We start from the raw sequence: 21880 nt of genomic DNA, 5'->3' as shown, positions 1-21880 counted from the left end.
TTTTTTTTATGCAGCTCAACCATATATAAACATCTATTCCAAGCTTTCGATTTACAGAAAAGGAGAGTTAGGGTTATGACTAGTGATTAAGTTCTCTCAGGCAGTATGTCATCCAATCAGAGGTGGCCAGAACAAGGTTGGGCACTCTTACAGCTGTGCTTGGTGGCGTCTGTCTCTCAGGCTGAGGAGTCGGTCTGCCGGCTAAGAGGGGATCCAGAGAGCCCACGGCTTTCTAAGGATGGGGACATAATATTGGGGGGGCTCTTTTCTTTCCACAGCACGTGGATAAACAGACAGGATACCTATGAGCACAAACCAGTGCCACTGCAATGCACCAGGTAAATTGTATGGTAAATATCTATTTATAATTAAAATATCAAAGAGAAGTGAGTGGTAGAGTGAGTATAGAATTGATTACATTTCCAACTATTTGTACATGTATGGTTCAAGTTTGCATTTCAGAGAGTTCCAGTTTGCCCAGGCTATGCTCTTTGCCATAGAAGAAATTAATAACAGCACAGACCTACTACCTGGCATCTCTCTGGGATATAAGATCTATGATATCTGTGGCTCCATTGCCAGAGGTGTAAGAGTTGCACTGGCCTTGGCAAATGGTAATGAAGTATTTGCATCTTCTGAAGCACCTTGTAGCAGACCTGCCCAAGTGCAGGCCATAATGGGAGAGACATCTTCCTCTCCTTGCATGGCCATATCTACTGTGATTGGACCTTTTTATATCCCAATGGTTGGTAATATTTGCAAAAACCCACTAAAATGAGTGAAATCCAATTATTATTCTATAAGTCTTCCAGCTGTTTATAGCAAAGGGTGCTTTGAAGGAATTGAAGTGTGTGGTGTAAATGTTGTATATTTCATGTATTTAACTTGGGATATAATTTCTTTCTTTTTCTTCTTTTAGATCAGCCACTTTGCTACTTGTGCTTGTCTCAGTGATAAAACCAAGTACCCATCATTCCTCAGAACAATACCCAGTGACTACTACCAGAGCAGAGCCCTGGCCCAGTTGGTCATGCACTTTGGCTGGACTTGGGTTGGAGCTATTAGAACAAATAATGATTATGGCAATAATGGCATGGCAATATTTATAGAGACTGCCCAGCAGCTGGGTATCTGTCTGGAGTACTCTGTTTCTGTCTTCAGAACAGATCCACCAGAGAAAATGTTAAAGATAGTTGATATTATCAAGGCTTCAACTTCCAAGGTGATTGTTGCTTTCCTCTCCCACTTTGATATAGACATGGTTATACAGGAATTCTCTCACCACAACTTGACTGGCTACCAGTGGGTAGGCAGTGAAAGCTGGATCTCTGATTCCCAAACTGCAGCCATGGACAGGCATCACATTCTGGATGGTGCCATAGGCCTGTCCATCCCCCAGGCACATGTCAGTGGCATGAGAGGGTTCATGTTGGATGTAAAGCCGCTCAATTCAACTAGTAATGAATTATTTACAGAGTTTTGGGAGAAATTATTTAGCTGTGAGTTCAAGTGGTCAAAGTCATCAGCAGAGAGTCAGAGAGAATGTACTGGACATGAAGATGTGAATGAAGTGCAAAACAGCTTCACTGATATGTCACTCATGCCAATCTTTAACAATGTTTATAAAGGAGTGTATGCTGTGGCCCATGCATTTCATAATATGTTCAGTTGTAATAAAACATGTAACAACAAGGTGCAGCTAGATCCATTTACGGTGAGTTGAACACCAAAGCCTCAAATTCTAGTTATTTACATCATTTCACATTAACAAAGAAAAATGGTGTGAATTTTTAACATGCATTGTTGTAGTCTGTCTAACATGCTGGTGAGACAATACACTTACAAAAAATGTGTCAGATAATGATCTACGTTGATGTATATCTTTAGATTTTGCAGCACATTAAACAGGTGAACTTCAAAACAAAGGAAGGAGATGATGTTTACTTCAATGAGTTTGGAGATCCAGCAGCAAAGTATGAAATTATAAACTGGCAGCCAACAAAAAATGGCATTGTGGACTTTGTCACAGTTGGTCTTCACGACTCATCTTTACCTGCAGACAAACAGCTGAATTTGCTAAATAAGTCTTTTATTTGGGCACAGAACTCACAAAAGGTAAGCTGTGATAAGGTCACTGTAATTATTAATGAAAGTTTCCAAATTGCGAGAATTGTGAATGACATTCGTTATTCTTAGAGTATAATGTTTTGTTTTGATGGATCAACGTAATAATAGATACCTGTAAATTTTTTTATTGTTGTTTTGTTCATGCAGGTGCCATACATGTGTTAATGAGTAGTGGATACCCATATGTTTTATTGTCACATTATTTTCTTACATGCAGGTGCCTCTCTCAGTTTGCAGTGAGAAATGTCCCCCTGGAACTCGCAAGGTTCTGCAGAAAGGAAAGCCTGTCTGCTGCTATGACTGTTTAAGATGTGCAGAGGGAGAAATCAGTAACATCACAGGTGTGGTAATATTTAGTACAAGACAAAACAAAACAAAATATGACAGTTGTCATGTTCATGTTCCAAATGTGGTCCAAATTTATTGGAGTGATTTCAACAGGGATTATATAGTTAATATGTAATTTTCTTAAGCACCCCAAAATCAATGTCATTACATCAAAAATCGATGCATCAAATGACACTGAAGAAACACGGCTAGGCCTATTCAAGTCTGAAATCAGCTGAATGTATGTGCAACCTTGGTAAATTCCCAATATGAAACAATAACGCATTTCAAGTGTAATTTAAATGACTGCAATTCCATTAATATAAATAAGGGAGGAGGTGATAGAGGGATTGTGGCATGCGTTATCAGCTGCGGAGTATTATTTGATGCAACCACTAGAGGTCACGTGGTCTGAAATTACTGTTACAAAAAAAGTATGACTGTGTATGTATGTGTGTGTATGTATACAACAACATTTGAAAAAGACTATACAACAAACAACTGCGATAATGTCAATCTTTATCTGGTTAAAAAAAGTGTAATTCAAACACCTGCATAAACATTATATTTTTCAGATTCCATCACCTGTGTGCGATGCCATCCTGAGTTCTGGTCAAATGAGAGAAGAGATGCCTGTGTAAAGAAGGAGGCAGAGTTTCTCTCCTATGAAGAGATTATGGGAGCACTGCTCACTGCAGCTTCTCTCTTTGGAACATGCATGACTGCTGTTGTGGCGTTCATTTTCTTCAGATTCAGACAGACTCCTGTTGTCAGAGCCAACAACTCTGAGCTCTTCTCCTTGACTCTGTGTTTCCTGTGTTCTCTGACCTTCATCGGCCGGCCCTCTGAGTGGTCCTGCATGCTGCGACACACAGCATTCGGCATCACCTTTGTCCTCTGTATCTCTTGTGTTCTGGGAAAAACAATAGTGGTATTAATGGCCTTCAGGGCCACACTTCCAGGTAGTAATGTAATGAAATGGTTTGGGCCTGCACAACAGAAACTCAGTGTTCTGGGTTTCACTCTGATACAAATTCTGATTTGCATACTATGGCTGACAATCAACCCTCCCTTTCCTTCTAAGAATGTGTTACTCTATAAGGATAAAATCATCTTAGAGTGCGCTCTGGGCTCAGCTGTAGGCTTTTGGGCTGTACTTGGGTACATTGGACTTCTGGCTATGTTGTGTTTTATTCTTGCTTTTCTGGCTCGGAAACTGCCTGATAATTTCAATGAAGCCAAATTTATCACCTTTAGCATGCTGATATTCTGTGCAGTATGGATCACTTTTATCCCAGCGTATGTCAGCTCTCCTGGGAAGTTCAGTGTTGCTGTGGAGATATTTGCTATTCTGGCTTCAAGTTTTGGACTGCTCATTTGCATTTTTATTCCAAAATGTTATATTATCTTACTGAAACCAGAGAAGAATACAAAAAAGAATATGATGGGGAAGGGGGCCTTAAAACCATAATAAAAACTTGAAATAATATGTAGCAAAGGCATTCAAGTGCCCTTTTAATTTTAACATATTAGATTGTTAATCAGACTGTCAGCTGAAAATGTTTCCTCATTTAATTGAAGACTTGCATTTTGTTCCTCTATTTCATTTTATTTTTGACATACAATATTGCGAAGAAATCATTGAATACTGTGTAATATACATTCATATACAAATGGTAAATACCCACATACTTGCAAGATGTTGGCTTGACCATTGGCAGACCACTGAGTTTCAGTGTTTTGCTGAAGGACCCATACACATCTGGACAGTAGGAGCTGGGGAATGAACCTCCGACCCTGTTATCAGTGGATGACCCGCACCACCTCCTCAGCCACAGTCGCCTCAATTGATGCACTGTTTAATTAAGTGCAAACAAATGCACCTAATTCCTGATTTTACAACATTTAATGCAATTCATATAACTACAATGAAATAATAAAATCAGGAGTCTCACAGACAAATGAACACCTTTGGCTCAATTTATTTGTTTTCCTCTGGTCTCCTGAGACTTGACTTCAACTGTGTACACTTTCCCCTTGCTGGAATGTTTAAAGCCATGCTATGAGCTGTAGAGTTGATTGGTTAGGCCTGAAGAGCAGAGCTCAGAACAGAACTCAAATCTTAACCATCGAGGTGCACCATATTTTAAATATGGTACACCTCTATGGTTAAGATTGGAGTTGTTATTTCAAGTAGTGAGGTGACGTATCACATGGCAACCAGGCCCCCAGGATGAGTGCTAGTCTTTGATTAAATTTGTAGTGGCCAAACTATGTAATTACATGGTCACGTGATGCACTGGGGCCCAAAAAGACTTTTCCCCATGAGCTAACATTATGAAAGAAGAGTCTGTAAAACGGTGGATACGTTTTTTTGAGCTTTACAACCCCCGCAAAATGACTCGTTTCACTGTCATCAACCCAGCCATTCGTTCCATTAAAATTTGCAAAGTCTAGAGGTACCGCACGATTAAAGTATTAATGATTAACAAGCTAACTGCATCAGCTATAACAGCACCTGTTCTTGCGGTGGACTGCTTTTACTGAACGTTAATGCTAAGCTAGTTACCTAGTGGAATAAAACAGACTCTATCAGACATTTAATTATCAAGATAAAAACAATGCACAACATAAGGGGGTGGCAGAGTGCACATACATTATTTCATTGTTTTCTGCTGTTTGAATTTAAATTATGAAGTCATAACAAAGAGAAACCCTTTGAACAGCACAAATAAATATTCTTCACAGTTCAGATGATTACAATAGGCTAAGGCCCAAAACTCTTTCTGTTTGTTCACGTTCCTTCCTCTTGCCACACCTTGTAGGTCCACAGAGATTAAACAACACTGTCCTTATTTTTTTGTGGTGCTCCAAAATGTATATGTACCAGTGCAAACTTTGAAATTAACGCTCAGCAGTTCAGTTCTCTCAAACAGTATGACGTCTGTTCAGAGGTGGCCAGAACAGGGTTGGGCACTCTTACAGCTATTATTGGTGGCATCTTTCACTCATGCTGAGGAGCCTGTGTGCAGGCGGAGAGGGGACCTAGAGAATCCACAGCTTTTCAAAGATGGAGACATCATGTTAGGTGGAATCTTGTCTTTCCACAGCAGCTGGAAAGACAGACAGGATACCTACATGCATAAACCACTGCCACTGCAATGCACCAGGTAAATTATAGCATAAAGCCCTACCTAGATTTCAATTATCTAAGAGGAAGTGAGTACAGATACAAAGAGAGATACCGAACTGAGTTTAAACATAATGCATATTCCTTCCGCTCTGTATAAAAATGATCTAATACTGTCATTTACTATGATATTGTTTCTATTTTAAGGACTTTTTTTCAATTCTAACTATTCAAAATGGTCTGCATCAAGTTTGAATTTCAGAGGGTTCCAGTTTGCCCAGGCTATGCTCTTTGCCATAGAGGAGATAAATAACAGCACAAAATTACTGCCTGGCATCTCTCTGGGATATAAGATCTATGATACCTGTGCCTCCATTGCCAGGGGAGTGAGTGTTGCACTGGCCTTGGCTAACGGTAATCAAGCCATAACTGCATCGTCTGAGTCATCGTGTGCCAGACCTGCCCAAGTGCAGGCCATTATGGGAGAGAGTTCTTCCTCTCCTTGCATGGCTATAGCTACTGTCATTGGGCCCTTTCATATCCCAATGGTAGGTAAGATTGTTACGAATTGAAATCACAATATTATGTAAATCTTCCAGCTGACCATAGAAAAGCAGTTTTCAAAGAACTGTAGAGTGCTGTGTAAATAATGTATCTGTTATGTTCGAATGCAATCTTTCTTTCTTTTAGATCAGCCACTTTGCAACTTGTGCTTGCCTCAGTGATAAAACCAGGTACCCATCATTCCTCAGAACAATACCCAGTGACTACTATCAGAGCAGAGCCCTGGCCCAGCTGGTCAAGCACTTTGGTTGGACTTGGGTTGGAGCTATTAGATCAAATAATGATTATGGCAATAATGGCATGGCCATATTCATAGAAACTGCCCAGCAATTGGGCATCTGTTTAGAATACTCTGTATCTGTCTTCAGAAAAGATGCACCAGACAAACTACAAAAGATAATTGAAATTATAAAAGCTTCCACTTCCAAAGTCATTGTTGCTTTCATCTCCCACAAGGATATGGATGTGCTGATTCCTGAGTTGTCTCAACACAACTTGACTGGGTTCCAGTGGGTAGGCAGTGAGAGCTGGATCTTTGAATCCGAAACTGCAGCCATGGATAGGCATCACATTCTGGATGGTTCTATAGGCCTGTTCATCCCCAAAGCACATGTCAGTGGCATGAGAAAGTTCATGTTAGATGTGCAGCCATTAAATTCAACAAGTCAGAAATTGTTTACAGAGTTTTGGGAGAAATTATTCAGCTGCAAGTTCAAACAGTCAAAGTCATCAGCAGGGAATCAGAGAGAATGTACTGGACATGAAGATGTGTCTGGAGTGCAAAATAGCTTCACCTATATGTCACTCATGCCTATCTTTTACAATGTTTATAAAGGAGTGTATGCTGTGGCCCACGCACTTCATAATATTCTCAACTGTAATAAAACATGTAACAACAAGGTGCAGCTAGATCCGTTGACGGTGAGTTGAACGCTAAAGACTTAAATAATATTTTTGTTTTCACAATATTTGACAAGAACAAAGAAAATGGTGAATTATTGAAATTTAAAATTGTCTATCATGCTGTTCAAACATCTAAATGATGTTTGTCAGATGACCTATGTTGATACATATCTTCTTAGATTTTACAGCACATTAAAAAGATTCACTTCAAAACAAAGGAAGGAGATGAGGTTTACTTTGATGAGAATGGAGACCCAGCAGCAAATTATGAAATTATAAACTGGCAGCCAACAGAAAATGGCATTGTGGACTTTGTCACAGTTGGCCGTCATGATTCATCTTTACCTGCAGATAAACAGGTGAATCTGCAAAACAAGTCTTTATTTTGGGCCCAAAACTCACAAAAGGTAAGCCACCATGTGAAAACTGTCATGTTAAATGAAAGTAAAAGCTTGTAGTTCCTGTCACTGTATAACAATGTTATGTTTTGATGCATCAAGACAACACCTTGTCAATGTGAACGCACATATATTTTCTCAATGTAATTTTGCTCATGCAGGTGCCTTTGTCAGTTTGCAGTGAGAAATGTCACCCAGGAACTCGCAAGGTTCTGCAGAAAGGAAAGCCTGTCTGTTGCTATGACTGTTTAAGATGTGCAGAGGGAGAAATAAGCAATGTCACAGGTGTAGTAACATTTAACACAAGACAAAACAAAAATCTAAGAGTTGTCCTTCAGGATGATACGAGAAAGCTGATCCCTCAATCATGTTTTGCAAAACTAGTAAGCGTAGAAAGATGTGACAGACACAAAACCACACACATGTAGTGAGTAATAATCTTTCACCAACTTTAATCATTTTTTTCAGATTCTATCACCTGTGTGAGATGTGACCCTGAGTTCTGGTCAAATGAAAGAAGAGATGCCTGTGTAAAGAAGGTGGAAGAGTTTTTATCATATGAAGAGACAATGGGAGCACTGCTCACTGCGGCCTCCTTATTTGGAACATGCATGACTGCTGTTGTGGCGTTCATTTTCTTCAGATACAGACAGACTCCTATTGTCAGGGCCAACAACTCTGAGCTGAGCTTCCTGCTGCTCTTCTGCTTGAGTCTGTGTTTCCTGTGTTCTCTGACCTTCATCGGCCGGCCCTCTGAGTGGTCCTGCATGCTGCGACACACAGCATTCGGCATCACCTTTGTCCTCTGTATCTCTTGTGTTCTGGGGAAAACAATAGTGGTGTTAATGGCCTTCAGGGCCACACTCCCAGGTAGTGATGTGATGAAATGGTTTGGGCCTGCACAGCAGAAACTCAGTGTCTTGGGTTTCACTCTCATACAAGTTATCATATGTATCCTCTGGTTAACTATTTCTCCTCCTTTTCCCTTAAACAATTTTAAAGAGTCCAAGGAGAAAATCATCTTAGAGTGTGGTCTGGGCTCAGCTGTAGGCTTTTGGTCTGTACTTGGGTACATAGGACTTCTGGCCATGTTGTGTTTTATTCTTGCTTTTCTGGCTCGGAAACTGCCTGATAATTTCAATGAAGCCAAATTTATCACCTTTAGCATGCTGATATTTTGTGCAGTATGGATGACTTTTATCCCAGCATATGTCAGCTCTCCTGGGAAGTTCAGTGTTGCTGTGGAGATATTTGCAATTCTGGCTTCAAGTTTTGGACTGCTCATTTGTATTTTTATTCCAAAATGTTACATTATCTTACTGAAACCAGAGAATAATACAAAAAAGAATATTATGGGGAAGGGGGCACCTAAATCCTTCTGAAAAGTCAAAATAATATAGTGGCAATTTGTTAAGCAAACCATCAAGTAGTGACAATTTTTGTTAAGACTTGCATTGTACTACTGTAGCCTCTGTCAGTTTACTGTATATAATACTCACACTTGCAGTAAAACAAAAGAAAAAAACCTAAAAGTAAATGTTGTGTTTATTTAGTTTTTTTCAAAATGACCAGAAACAGAGGTCCTTTGTGGCTTAGAATGAGAGTCCACTGTTAGCGATGTAGGGGTGTATGTGTGTATTTGTGTGTACACATTATATATATATATATATATATATATATATTTTACTAGTATCATACTAGTATCACACTAGTAAAACATTCAATAGGCCTAATCTCTGATTCCAATTAAATAGGTGCTGGTTCCAATCTGAGATGTCCCAGTTCCTCTTCTGGCAGGATCTGGCACAGATGAAAAGCTGGCTTGTGGATGAAAAAATGCATGCAAACAAGAAAGTCTCCAGTGCACACTGGAAACTTTCTGGTGCACACATATCCCCTAACGAGCTCCATAAACTCTATGTCAAAACAATGAATATTTTTATCTGTTAACATATACAGTTAAAATATTTGAAATATGCGAAGGCCCAAAACTATTTCTGTTTTGGCATCACCCTACATTGTAGCTCCACAAAGATAAAACATCACTGTTCTCTTTTTTTTTTTTTTTTTTTTTTTATGCAGCTCAAACATATATAAATATCCGTCCAAGCTTTCGATTTACAGATACGGAGAGTTAGGGTTATGACTAGTGGTTAAGTTCTCTCAGGGATTATGTCGTCCACTCAGAGGTGGCCAGAACAAGGTTGGGCACTCTTACAGCTGTGCTTGGTGGCGTCTGTCTCTCAGGCTGAGGAGACGGTGTGCCAGCTGAGAGGGGATCCTGAGAACCCCCAGCTATCTAATGATGGGGACATTATGTTAGGGGGAATCTTTGCTTTCCATAGCAGCTGGGAAGACAGACAGGATACCTATGCAAGAAAACCATTGCCACTGCCATGCATCAGGTAAATTATAGAGCACTTTCTCTTATTGATAAAAAAGATGTGCAAAAAGGTTATACAAACTGAGTAGTAAAATGCATTGTGTGTGTTAATTTACTATTTTATTGCATCTATTTCGATGAAAAACTGCAGGTCCTACTATTTATAACTGTCTGCATTAAGTTTGAATTTCAGAGGGTTCCAGTATGCCCAAGCTATGCTCTTTGCCATAGAGGAGATTAATAACAGCACAGACATACTGCCTGGCATCTCTCTTGGCTATAAGATTTATGATGTCTGTGGCTCTATTGCCAGAGGTGTGAGGGTTGCACTGGCCTTGGCTAATGGTAATGAAGAAGTATTTGCACCCTTTGATGCATCATGTACCAGAACTGCCCAAGTGCAGGCCATTATGGGAGAGAGTTCTTCCTCTCCTTCCATGGCTATAGCTACTGTTATTGGACCCTTTCATATCCCACTGGTGGGTAAGAATGACACTATCTTTGTGGGGGGGGGGGGACAATATTACTGCTCTGTAATCGTTCCAGCTGGTCATAGAAAAAGGGGGTTTTAAAATAATTGAACTGTGTTGTGGAAATGTTAAATATTATATCTATTTATCTTGGGATATAATTTTCTTTTAGATCAGCCACTTTGCAACTTGTGCTTGTCTCAGTGATAAAACCAAGTACCCATCATTCCTCAGAACAATACCCAGTGACTACTACCAGAGCAGAGCCTTGGCCCAATTGGTCAAGTACTTTGGTTGGACTTGGGTTGGAGCTATTAGAACAAATGATGATTATGGCAATAATGGCATGGCCACCTTTACAGAAACTGCCCAGCAGCTGGGTATCTGTCTGGAGTACTCTGTGTCTGTCTTTAGAACGGATCCCCCAGACAAAATTCAAAAGATAATTGACATTATTAATACTTCCACTTCCAAAGTAATTGTTGCTTTCCTCTCCCACTTGGATATGGACATGCTTTTACACAAGTTGGCTAACCACAACATAACTGGGTACCAGTGGGTAGGCAGTGAGAGTTGGATCTCTGATTCCCAAACTGCAGCTATGGACAGGCATCACATTCTGGATGGTGCCATTGGCCTGTCCATCCCCAAAGCACATGTCAGTGGCATGAGAGAGTTCATGTTGGATGTGAAGCCACTTAATTCATCTAGTATAGAATTGTTTACAGAGTTTTGGGAGACACTATTTGAATGTAAACTCTCAATGCCATCAGCAGGGAATCAGAGAGAATGTACTGGACATGAAGATGTGACTGAAGTGCAAAACACCTTCACTGATATGTCACTCATGCCTATCTTTTACAATATTTACAAAGGAGTGTATGCTGTGGCCCATGCACTTCATAATATTCTGAGTTGTAATAAAACATGTAACAATGAGGTGCAGCTTAATCCATTTATGGTGAGTTTAACAGTGTATATGTTTTTAATTCACATCAATAAAGAAAAATAGTGTGAATATCGAAAAATACATTGGAGATTGTCTGTCAAGCTGTTGCAACAACAAAATATTTATCAGCTTATGACCTACATTGATGCATATGTTCTTAGATTTTACAGAACGTAAAAAATATTCGGTTCAAAACAAAGGAAGGAGATGAGGTTTACTTTAATGAGAATGGAGATCCAGCAGCAAAGTATGAAATTATAAACTGGCAGCCAACAAAGATTGACATTGTGGACTTTGTCACAGTTGGTCTTTATGATGCATCTTTACCTGCAGACAAACAGCTGACTCTGCAAAATAAGTCTTTAGTTTGGGCACAGAACTCACAACAGGTAAGCTTCCATGTAATCAGTGGAATTGTGAATGATAATGTATTTGGGTTGTCATAATTTAAAAGGTTATCATCACTGTATTGTAATGTTTGGTTTCAATGCTTCAACATTAATGATGGAATATTAATTATATTTTTTTCTCATTGTCTATTTGTGCATACAGGTGCCATTGTCAGTTTGCAGTGAGAAATGTCCCCCAGGAACTCGCAAGGTCCTGCAGAAAGGAAAGCCTGTCTGCTGCTATGACTGTTTAAGATGTGCAGAGGGAGAAATAAGCAACATCACAGGTGTAGTAACATTTAACACAAGACGAAACAAAAATCTAACAGTTGTCATGTTCAATTGCAAAGTAAAGAAATGGCATAGCTTTGTAATCTGATTTCAAGGCATGGGTAAGGGGTTTTCTGTTATATGTTTATATGTTGGATGCTCCTATTAAAGATGGACAAAGTTTCAAGTAATGTATCTCTGTGAGCAAAAAGCGCAGGTTACAGACTGCTCCGAGTCAAAGGAGGCTGGTCCAAAGAGGCAGAGGCGGTTGCTCCTCCCCAAGTTTGAGCGGCAAAAGTGAGATCAAAGTATTAAAAAACAATTGCTTAAAATTAACCATTAACAAATCTCAGTATAATTTATGAAATAACTTTGTCTCTCTTCCCTGTAAAAATTACTTTATTGGTGTGTTTAAAAATACTTTAAATGTGACACCCTCAGGCAAAAGGGCAATCTGTGTGAAGTAGTTGTGGAGGGCAGACAGGTTCCAGTTCTCAGCCTTCATGCCTGATCCCTCGTATAATTTGTTTCATGCTAATCTGTTATTGGCCAAAAAAACTAACATGATATTCAAACAGTGGATATCCTTCCTAACCGATCAGCTGGAGTACAAAATTCACATTGTGTTGGTCCAGTTTTTCAAATTTGTTAACCTTTTCTTGGTAAAGTGATAAATTCACACAACTGCATATTTTAAAAAAAAGCTGATAATGTGCAATGGGAATTTTAAACACTTAGCATTATAGAATTGCCTGCGGTACAACACGTACCTCCACCAACACCAAACAGTCCCATTTAATTGAATCAAGCCTAGGCAAGGCAAGGCAAGTTTATTTGTATAGCACGATTCAGACACAAGGCAACTCAAAGTGCTTTACAGGCGCATACAATTACAGTAAAAGCATTTAAAATACATTAAAACAAAACGTTAAAACAAGTTAAGAAATAGACATTAAAACAAAACGTTAAAACAAGTTAAGAAATTGACATTAAAACAAAACATTAAAACAAGTTAAGAAATAGGAAAGTAGGCTAAAATAGAATAGATTAAACCTAATACACAATCAAATAAAACATTTAAAACAACTAGATTCAGAAGTAGGGAGCTGAAGCAGAGCTCTGCCGTTTTGCATTTCCATCACAGACAGTACTCTTAAGGCTCATTTATGCTCTACGTTACATATGCATACGGATATGGACGGAGCCTTCCGTCTGTATATCACTAAGTTTTTTGAAAGCTTACATATACGGACCAGTGGAGCAGTATCTCTGGTAGTCATGCTGTGCAGCAGCGCCCTTCAGTGGTTGTATTACTTAACACCCATAACAATGTGAAGGACTTATGGAAGTATGTGGGAAGTGACAGTTACATCGTTTGAAACAAATGTATCTATTTTCGTACTTAAAGGGAGCATCAATGAGCCTTTACTGCGATGTAATGTTCACTACAACTTTTAATATCAGATCAGTGTACTAGTTTCCTCAACAGGTGCCTATCTCCACCACATAGGCTACTTATTTCAGCCATTTTCTTGTGTGTTCGCATTGTGTCTATTATTGTATTAATATTATATATTATATAATTTTATTTTTTAGATTCTATCACTTGTGTGCGATGCCATCCTGAGTTCTGGTCAAATGAGAGAAGAGATGCCTGTGTAAAGAAGGAGGCAGAGTTTCTCTCCTATGAAGAGATTATGGGAGCACTGCTCACTGCAGCATCTCTCTTTGGAACATGCATGACTGCTGTTGTGGCGTTCATTTTCTTCAGATACAGACAGACTCCTATTGTCAGGGCCAACAACTCTGAGCTGAGCTTCCTGCTGCTCTTCTCATTGACTCTGTGTTTCCTGTGTTCTCTGACCTTCATCGGCCGGCCCTCTGAGTGGTCCTGCATGCTGCGACACACAGCATTCGGCATCACCTTTGTCCTCTGTATCTCTTGTGTTCTGGGAAAAACAATAGTGGTGTTAATGGCCTTCAGGGCCACACTTCCAGGTAGTAATGTGATGAAATGGTTTGGGCCTGCACAGCAGAAACTCAGTGTTCTGGGTTTCACTCTTGTACAAGTTATCATATGTATCCTCTGGTTAACAATTTCTCCTCCTTTTCCCTTCAAGAATTTTAAAACATTCAAGGACAAAATCATCTTAGAGTGCGCTCTGGGCTCAGCTGTAGGCTTTTGGGCTGTACTTGGGTACATTGGACTTCTGGCCATGTTGTGTTTTATTCTTGCTTTTCTGGCTCGGAAACTGCCTGATAATTTCAATGAAGCTAAATTTATCACCTTTAGCATGCTGATATTCTGTGCAGTATGGATCACTTTTATCCCAGCATATGTCAGCTCTCCTGGGAAGTTCAGTGTTGCTGTGGAGATATTTGCTATTCTGGCCTCAAGTTTTGGACTGCTCATTTGTATTTTTATTCCAAAATGTTACATTATCTTACTGAAACCAGAGAAGAATACAAAAAAGAACATGATGGGGAAGGGGGCACCAACATCATTATGAAAAGTAAAATAATATGGTGGCAAAGGCATTTTAGTGGCTTTATTATTATTTCATTTTCATAATAATGTTAAACCAGATTGTCAAGACTTGCATTGTACTCGTGTAGTATTTTTCCTGTTAATTGTTTCATTTGTGACATAGCACAGTGAGATGGCACTACAAATGTTGTGTGTGTGTGTGTGTGTGTGTGTGTGTGTGTGTGTGTGTGTGTGTGTGTGTGTGTGTGTGTGTGTGTACAAAGAATGCATGAGCATTTTATGAATGTAACAACATGTAGTGTAGTTTATAAAACTGTGGATTTGTAAATTTCGTTAGACCCTTCTTGTTTTTGGTTCTGCTAATGGTGAAGGGATAATCTGTGTGCCTGCTGCAAGGCTCAGCTAATCCAGCTAAACCGGCATAAAATGGCTTTTTTTAAATTTCAAACAGGGCACCATTATGTTATTAACACATATCAGACAATTCAAAATGTATGAACATTTTACTTTATGTATCTACTGTATTTGAGCAATTAATATAAAGATATATTATTTCATATTACCTTTTACAACCCAATTGTTCTCATTCACTTTCATCACTCTTAGTGGCAATAAGCTGTATTTTATGATGGCTTTGAGAGCTCAACATGCTGGAAACATACGCAAATACATAAAGAAAAAAATATGGAAAAGTATCACAGAACAAAACAGAAGCTCTTCCCTGGGGACTCTTAAAGGTGACGCACAGACATAGCCGGGACACGCTTGTTCTATCATTGTTTATGTTGCTGCAAAATGTATAAATATCAGTGCAAGCTTTCAATTTACCATGAGATAGAGTTAGGGTTTTGGTTAGTGGTGTAGCTCTGTCAGACAGTATGATGTCCACTCAGAGGTGGTCAGAAAAGGGTTGGGCACTCTTACAGCTGTTATTAATGGTAGCCATCTCTCAGGCTGAGGAGCCGGTGTGCAGGTGGAGAGGGGATCCAGAGAGCCCCCAGCTTTCTAAGGATGGGGACATAATATTGGGGGGGCTCTTTTCTTTCCACAGCACGTGGATAAACAGACAGGATACCTATAAGCACAAACCAATGCCACTGCAATGCACCAGGTAAATTGTATGGTAAATATCTATTTATATTTAAAATATCAAAGAGAAAGTGAGTTTAGACCAAACAGGTACAAACGAGATATCCAAATGGAGCATTAAAGTAAGAAATGTCTTGTGTATAAAAAAAACATCAAATGCTTTTATTTAAAATGCTATGGTTTTTATGTCAAGGACAAATTGGTTACATTTCCAACTATTTGTACATGTATGCTTCAAGTTTGCATTTCAGAGAGTTCCAGTTTGCCCAGGCTATGCTCTTTGCCATAGAAGAAATTAATAACAGCACAGACCTACTACCTGGCATCTCTCTGGGATATAAGATCTATGACGTCTGTGGCTCCATTGCCAGAGGTGTGAGGGTTGCACTGGCCTTGGCAAATGGTAATGAAGTATTTGCATCTTCTGAAGCACCTTGTAGCAGACCTGCCCAAGTGCAGGCCATAATGGGAGAGACATCTTCCTCTCCTTGCATGGCCATATCTACTGTCATTGGACCATTTTATATCCCAATGGTTGGTAATATTTGCAAAAACCCACTAAAATGAGTGAAATACAATTATTATTCTATAACTCTTCCAGCTGTTTATAGCAAATGGGGCTTTAAAGGAATTGAATTGTGCGGTGTAAATGTTGTATATTTCATGTATTTAACTTGGGATATCGTTTCTTTTTTTTCTTCTTCTTTTAGATCAGCCACTTTGCTACTTGTGCTTGTCTCAGTGATAAAACCAAGTACCCATCATTCCTCAGAACAATACCCAGTGACTACTACCAGAGCAGAGCCCTGGCCCAGTTGGTCATGCACTTTGGCTGGACTTGGGTTGGAGCTATTAGAACAAATGATGATTATGGCAATAATGGCATGGCGACATTTATAGAGACTGCCCAGCAGCTGGGTATCTGTCTGGAGTACTCTGTTTCTGTCTTCAGAACAGATCCACCAGACAAAATATTAAAGATAGTTGATATTATAAAGGCTTCCACTTCCAAGGTGATTGTTGCTTTCCTCTCCCACTTGGATATGGACATGGTTATACATGAATTCTCTCACCACAACTTGACTGGGTACCAGTGGGTAGGCAGTGAAAGCTGGATCTTTGATTCCCAAACTGCAGCCATGGACAGGCATCACATTCTGGATGGTGCCATAGGCCTGGCCATCCCCCAGGCACATGTCAGTGGCATGAGAGAGTTCATGTTGGATGTAAAGCCGCTCAATTCTACCAGTAATGAATTATTTACAGAGTTTTGGGAGAAATTATTTAGCTGTGAGTTCAAGCGGTCAAAGTCATCAACAGAGAGTCAGAGAGAATGTACTGGACATGAAGATCTGAGTGGAGTGCAAAACAGCTTCACTGATATGTCACTCATGCCTATCTTTAACAATGTTTATAAAGGAGTGTATGCTGTGGCCCATGCATTTCATAATATGCTCAGTTGTAACAAAACATGTAGCAACAAGGTACAGCTAGATCCATTTACGGTGAGTTGAACACCAAAGCCTCAAATTCTAGTTATTTACATCATTTCACATTAACAAAGAAAAATGGTGTGAATTTTTAACATGCATTGTTGTAGTCTGTCTAACATGCTGGTGAGACAACACACTTACAAAAAATGTGTCAGATAATGATCTACATTGATGTATATCTTTAGATTTTACAGCACATAAAACAGGTGAACTTCAAAACAAAGGAAGGAGATGAGGTTTACTTCAATGAGTTTGGAGATCCAGCAGCAAAGTATGAAATTATAAACTGGCAGCCAACAGAAAATGACATTGTGGACTTTGTCACAGTTGGTCTCCACGATTCATCTTTACCTACAGACAAACAACTGAATCTGCTAAATAAGTCTTTTATTTGGGCACAGAACTCACACCAGGTAAGCTATAATAGGATCACTACAATTGTTAATTAAAGTTTCCAAATTGCGAGAATTGTGAATGTCATTCATTATTCTTAGTGTATAATGTTTTGTTTCAATGGATCAAAATTAATAATAGATTCCTGTACACTTTTTTATTGTTGTTGTGTTCATGCAGGTGCCACACAGGTGTTAATGAGTAGTGATATGTACAATCTATTCAAAAGGTTAAATTTGTGTAAGTTAGCATTTGTTTTCACTGCCATCACATCAAATCATTTGTGGTTTTGATGAATTAAAATTACCAAGAGATGCTTGCAGTGACAAACACCTCGTCAAAATGAATACCCATATATTTTATTGTCACATTATTTTCTTTCATGCAGGTGCCTCTCTCAGTTTGCAGTGAGAAATGTCCCCCTGGAACTCGCAAGGTTCTGCAAAAAGGAAGGCCTGTCTGCTGCTATGACTGTTTAAGATGTGCAGAGGGAGAAATCAGTAACATCACAGGTGCGGTAATATTTATTGCAAGACAAAAAAAAATAAAATATGACAGTTGTCATGTTCATGTTCCAACTGTAGTCCAAATTTATTTGAGTGATTCCAACAGGGATTATATAGTCAATATATAATTTTCTTAAGCACCCCAAAATCAATGTCATTACATCAAGAATGGATGCATTAAATGACACTGAGGAAACATGGATAGGCCTATTCAAGTCTGAAATCAGCTGAATGTATGCGCAACCTTGGTAAAGTCCCAATATGAAACAATATTGCATTTCAAGTGTAATTTAAATGACTGCAATTCCATTAAAATAAATAAGGGAGAAGGAGGTGATAGAGGGATTGTGGTATGCGTTATCAGCTGCGGTGTATTATTTGGTGAAACCACTAGAGGTCACATGGTCTGAAATTAGTACTGTTTAAAAAAGTATGAATGTGTATGTATAAATATGCGTGTCTGTGTTTGTGTATATATTAGGGCTTTGACATCGAACTTCGGTATTCGAATATAATTCGAATATTAAAAAAAAAAAGATATTCGAACGAATATCGGGCAGCTTCTAAATATTCGAACCTATAATAAGCATTATTTTTGGTAAATGTGTTTGCCTGAAAACGTAGTTTTCAATCCAGATTCGAGGCTTTTTTCAGCCTGTTTTGTTAAACGCGAGCTCATGAGCATTGATCACCTGGGGCTTCTGTACGTTATCACGTCGTTAGCGCCTGACACCTGTTTACACTCTTTCACAGAAAAACAATGGCGGAGCAAAAGGCTGCGAGTGCGGAAGGAGAACTATACACGCCGGAAAATTTAAGGAGTAATGTGTGGCGCTTCTTTGGTTTCCTGAAACAAGGAAAAATAATGAGAAAGGACAAAGTTATTTGTAAAATATGTAAGACTAAACTTATCGACCACTCCACGACCAGCAACTTGAGAGCCCACCTGTCAACACTTTTCTGTCTATTGATTGATACACTGCCCTCTGGTGGACAGAACATAGAACAACAGAAAAACGACTTTCTTTTTATACTAATATAGGTCTTACTGGAGGCATTTAATGATCAAAATATTATCAATAAATATTCGAATATATTCAAATATTAATATTAATAAACAAACAAAGTTCGAATATGATTTTTTGGGCAAATGTCAAAGCCCTAATATATATATATAAATATATATATATATATATATATATATATGTGTGTGTGTGTGTGTGTGTGTGTGTGTGTGTATACAAGAACATTTTAAAAAGACTATACAACAAACAACTGCAATAATGTCAATCTTTATCTGGTTATCATGCTGTGTGTCTGTCTTGTAGAAATAGAAAAGGTGCAAAAAATCTGCTTAAACATTATATTTTTCAGATTCCATCACCTGTGTACGTTGCCATCCTGAGTTCTGGTCAAATGAGAGAAGAGATGTATGTGTAAAGAAGGAGGCAGAGTTTCTCTCCTATGAAGAGATTATGGGAGCACTGCTCACTGCAGCTTCTCTCTTTGGAACATGCATGACTGCTGTTGTGGCGTTCATTTTCTTCAGATACCGACAGACTCCAGTTGTCAGAGCCAACAACTCTGAGCTGAGCTTCCTGCTGCTCTTCTCCTTGACTCTGTGTTTCCTGTGTTCTCTGACCTTCATCGGCCGGCCCTCTGAGTGGTCCTGCATGCTGCGACACACAGCATTCGGCATCACCTTTGTCCTCTGTATCTCTTGTGTTCTGGGGAAAACAATAGTGGTATTAATGGCCTTCAGGGCCACACTTCCAGGTAGTGATGTGATGAAATGGTTTGGGCCTGCACAGCAGAAACTCAGTGTTCTGGGTTTCACTCTTGTACAAGTTATCATATGTATCCTGTGGTTAACTATTTCTCCTCCTTTTCCATTTAAGAATTTTAAGGAGTCCAAGGAGAAAATCATCTTAGAGTGTGCTCTCGGCTCAGCTGTAGGCTTTTGGGCTGTACTTGGGTACATAGGACTTCTAGCCATGTTATGTTTTATTCTTGCTTTTCTTGCTCGGAAACTGCCTGATAATTTCAATGAAGCCAAATTCATCACCTTTAGCATGCTGATATTCTGTGCAGTATGGATCACATTTATCCCAGCGTATGTCAGCTCTCCTGGGAAGTTCAGTGTAGCTGTGGAGATATTTGCTATTCTGGCCTCAAGTTTTGGACTGCTCATTTGTATTTTTATTCCAAAATGTTATATTATCTTACTGAAACCAGAGAAGAATACAAAAAAGAATATGATGGTGAGGGGGGCACCAAAATCATCTTGAAAACTGAAAAATATTTATTGGCATTTTCTTGCCATTATAAATTTTACACACCAATGTGATATCCAGATTGTCATGTAGACATCTATCTTAATTTTGGTGAAGATATAAAAATATACAATGGTAGTATATTTCCAATTTTTTATCATTTTATTTGTGACATAGCGTATTAGGCATTTCTCAAAATCAGATAGGGCAAGATTACCATTTACACATTTTGGACAACTCTAGAAAGGTGAACATGTAATAAGTAAATGGACACATTGTTAGGTCTACATATTTTCCATATTTTATGTGTTTTTTTTGTAATGTAGTTGAAACATTGATATAAAAATGTATTGTTTCAATTTCACTGCTGTCAGCTGAAACAGGCTGTCTTCTTCAGTGTTCCTGATAGTTCAACATATACTGCAACTTAACAAAGCACATGGAAATACACAAAACTAAACCAAATACACTAACACACAGGTCACCCAAAACTGTTTCCAGTGGAAAGTGATGCATGCCTACACATGGCTGGAACATGCGTGTTGACCCACAAGAAAAATATTTTGGTTACCAAGGTAACCCCATGTTCTCTGAAAACCAAGTGAGGTATCCCACTATGGGAAGCACCTTTTGGCCTCATCAATCACACTCCAATACCACCACATCTGTCAGGAGACAAACCAATCACCTTGAATTGCACAGGCCAGCCCGTCCCCCAGTGTAAACTTTCCTGGAGCCCTATATGACTGTATTTCTCCAACTCACCCTAAACATGCAAGCAGAACAGTGTTGTGAGATATTTCCCTTTTTACTGGAGAACCAGTGTTATTCTGGTAACCAAAAGCTCTCTTTAAAACCTTGCTGGGTATCTCACTATGGGAGAGGTGGCCCTCTACCATATTGAATGCTCCAAAACACATAACACTATTGACACTTCACTGATGCACTGAGGACTGAGTACATCACAGACAATGCATGTAATTCACTTGTGCTTTTGGTTGATGGCAGTGCCTGCAACAGGATAGTTTTGAGAGAAAGCAACTTCAAGTCAGCACACCCAAAGCTCTTGAAAGACAACCATGAGAGTGCCTCTAAAACAGTTGGTAAGCCCAACAAAGGGAGTAAACGAGACATTTACATGAGGGCTGCAGCTGGCGCGCTCCCTTCAAAAGAAGAAAATGATGTCCAATTGGCACATTCCCAAAGGAGCTAAATAAAGTGACTGGGTCTATCAGTTGCATAGAATGACATCTCCAAATAATGCTAATATTGCTCTGTGTCTGCTAGTTATGTAAATATAAGACTTGAGTCAAACTTTTGCAACTTTTCATCACCACCAGTCTGCATTATTAGAAATCACAGTCTATATTCCATTATATTTAACAGATATATAGATCGATAGATATAGTTATAATACATGCATCTATATTTTTTATAATATTAATGTAGATAAGGGAGATGTTTTGTACAGCACAAAATGATATTCTTATTTGTAAACATATACAGTTAAGATAGGATAAGGCCCAAATTCTTTTTCTGTTTGAGCACCACCCTCCCTTGCCCACCTAGTAGGTCCACAGAGATCGAACATCACAATCCTGTTTAATGTTTATGCCGTTCCAAAATGTATAAATATCAGTGCAAGCTTTTGATTTGCATTGAGGTACATGTGATGCCATCCAGTGGTTCAGCTCTCTCAGACAGTATGACGTCCACACAGAAGTGGCC

General features: G+C 39.0%; 4 protein-coding genes across 4 annotated transcripts in view; all 4 read left to right on the top strand.

Annotated features, from left to right (window-relative positions):
* Positions 1-105: 105 nt before the first annotated feature.
* LOC311255840 (extracellular calcium-sensing receptor-like) lies at positions 106-3925 on the top strand (the record flags this gene model as incomplete). Its single annotated transcript, XM_084350493.1, has 6 exons — positions 106-338; positions 451-745; positions 920-1714; positions 1888-2115; positions 2345-2468; positions 3030-3925. 6 exons carry the CDS (start codon positions 106-108, stop codon positions 3923-3925), a joined length of 2571 nt encoding a protein of 856 aa, XP_084206619.1.
* A 1466-nt stretch (positions 3926-5391) lies between these two features.
* Positions 5392-8831, top strand: LOC311256453 (extracellular calcium-sensing receptor-like; the record flags this gene model as incomplete). The annotated part of the gene is made up of 6 exons (XM_084351534.1): positions 5392-5624; positions 5835-6132; positions 6275-7069; positions 7231-7458; positions 7611-7734; positions 7918-8831. The coding sequence occupies 6 exons, from the start codon at positions 5392-5394 to the stop codon at positions 8829-8831; spliced, it is 2592 nt and encodes an 863-aa protein (XP_084207660.1).
* A 790-nt stretch (positions 8832-9621) lies between these two features.
* Positions 9622-20167, top strand: LOC311255839 (uncharacterized protein; the record flags this gene model as incomplete). The annotated part of the gene is made up of 12 exons (XM_084350492.1): positions 9622-9854; positions 10014-10311; positions 10475-11263; positions 11413-11640; positions 11804-11927; positions 13507-14402; positions 15352-15509; positions 15727-16021; positions 16198-16992; positions 17166-17393; positions 17762-17885; positions 19254-20167. The coding sequence occupies 12 exons, from the start codon at positions 9622-9624 to the stop codon at positions 20165-20167; spliced, it is 5082 nt and encodes a 1693-aa protein (XP_084206618.1).
* Positions 20168-21857: 1690 nt separating this feature from the next.
* Positions 21858-21880, top strand: part of LOC311255838 (extracellular calcium-sensing receptor-like) — a gene marked incomplete at both ends in the record, with an annotated part of 4281 nt that continues 4258 nt past the window's right edge. The window contains one exon of the mRNA XM_084350491.1: positions 21858-21880. This exon is cut by the window's right edge and continues 210 nt beyond it. Coding sequence (XP_084206617.1) covers positions 21858-21880 — 23 coding nt within the window.

Source organism: Pagrus pagrus (genome assembly GCF_965226575.1).
Source record: "Pagrus pagrus genome assembly, chromosome: 4".
Taxonomy (NCBI): domain Eukaryota; kingdom Metazoa; phylum Chordata; class Actinopteri; order Spariformes; family Sparidae; genus Pagrus; species Pagrus pagrus.
Note: the sequence above shows the minus strand (reverse complement) of the source record. Positions and strands in the feature narration are given on the sequence as shown.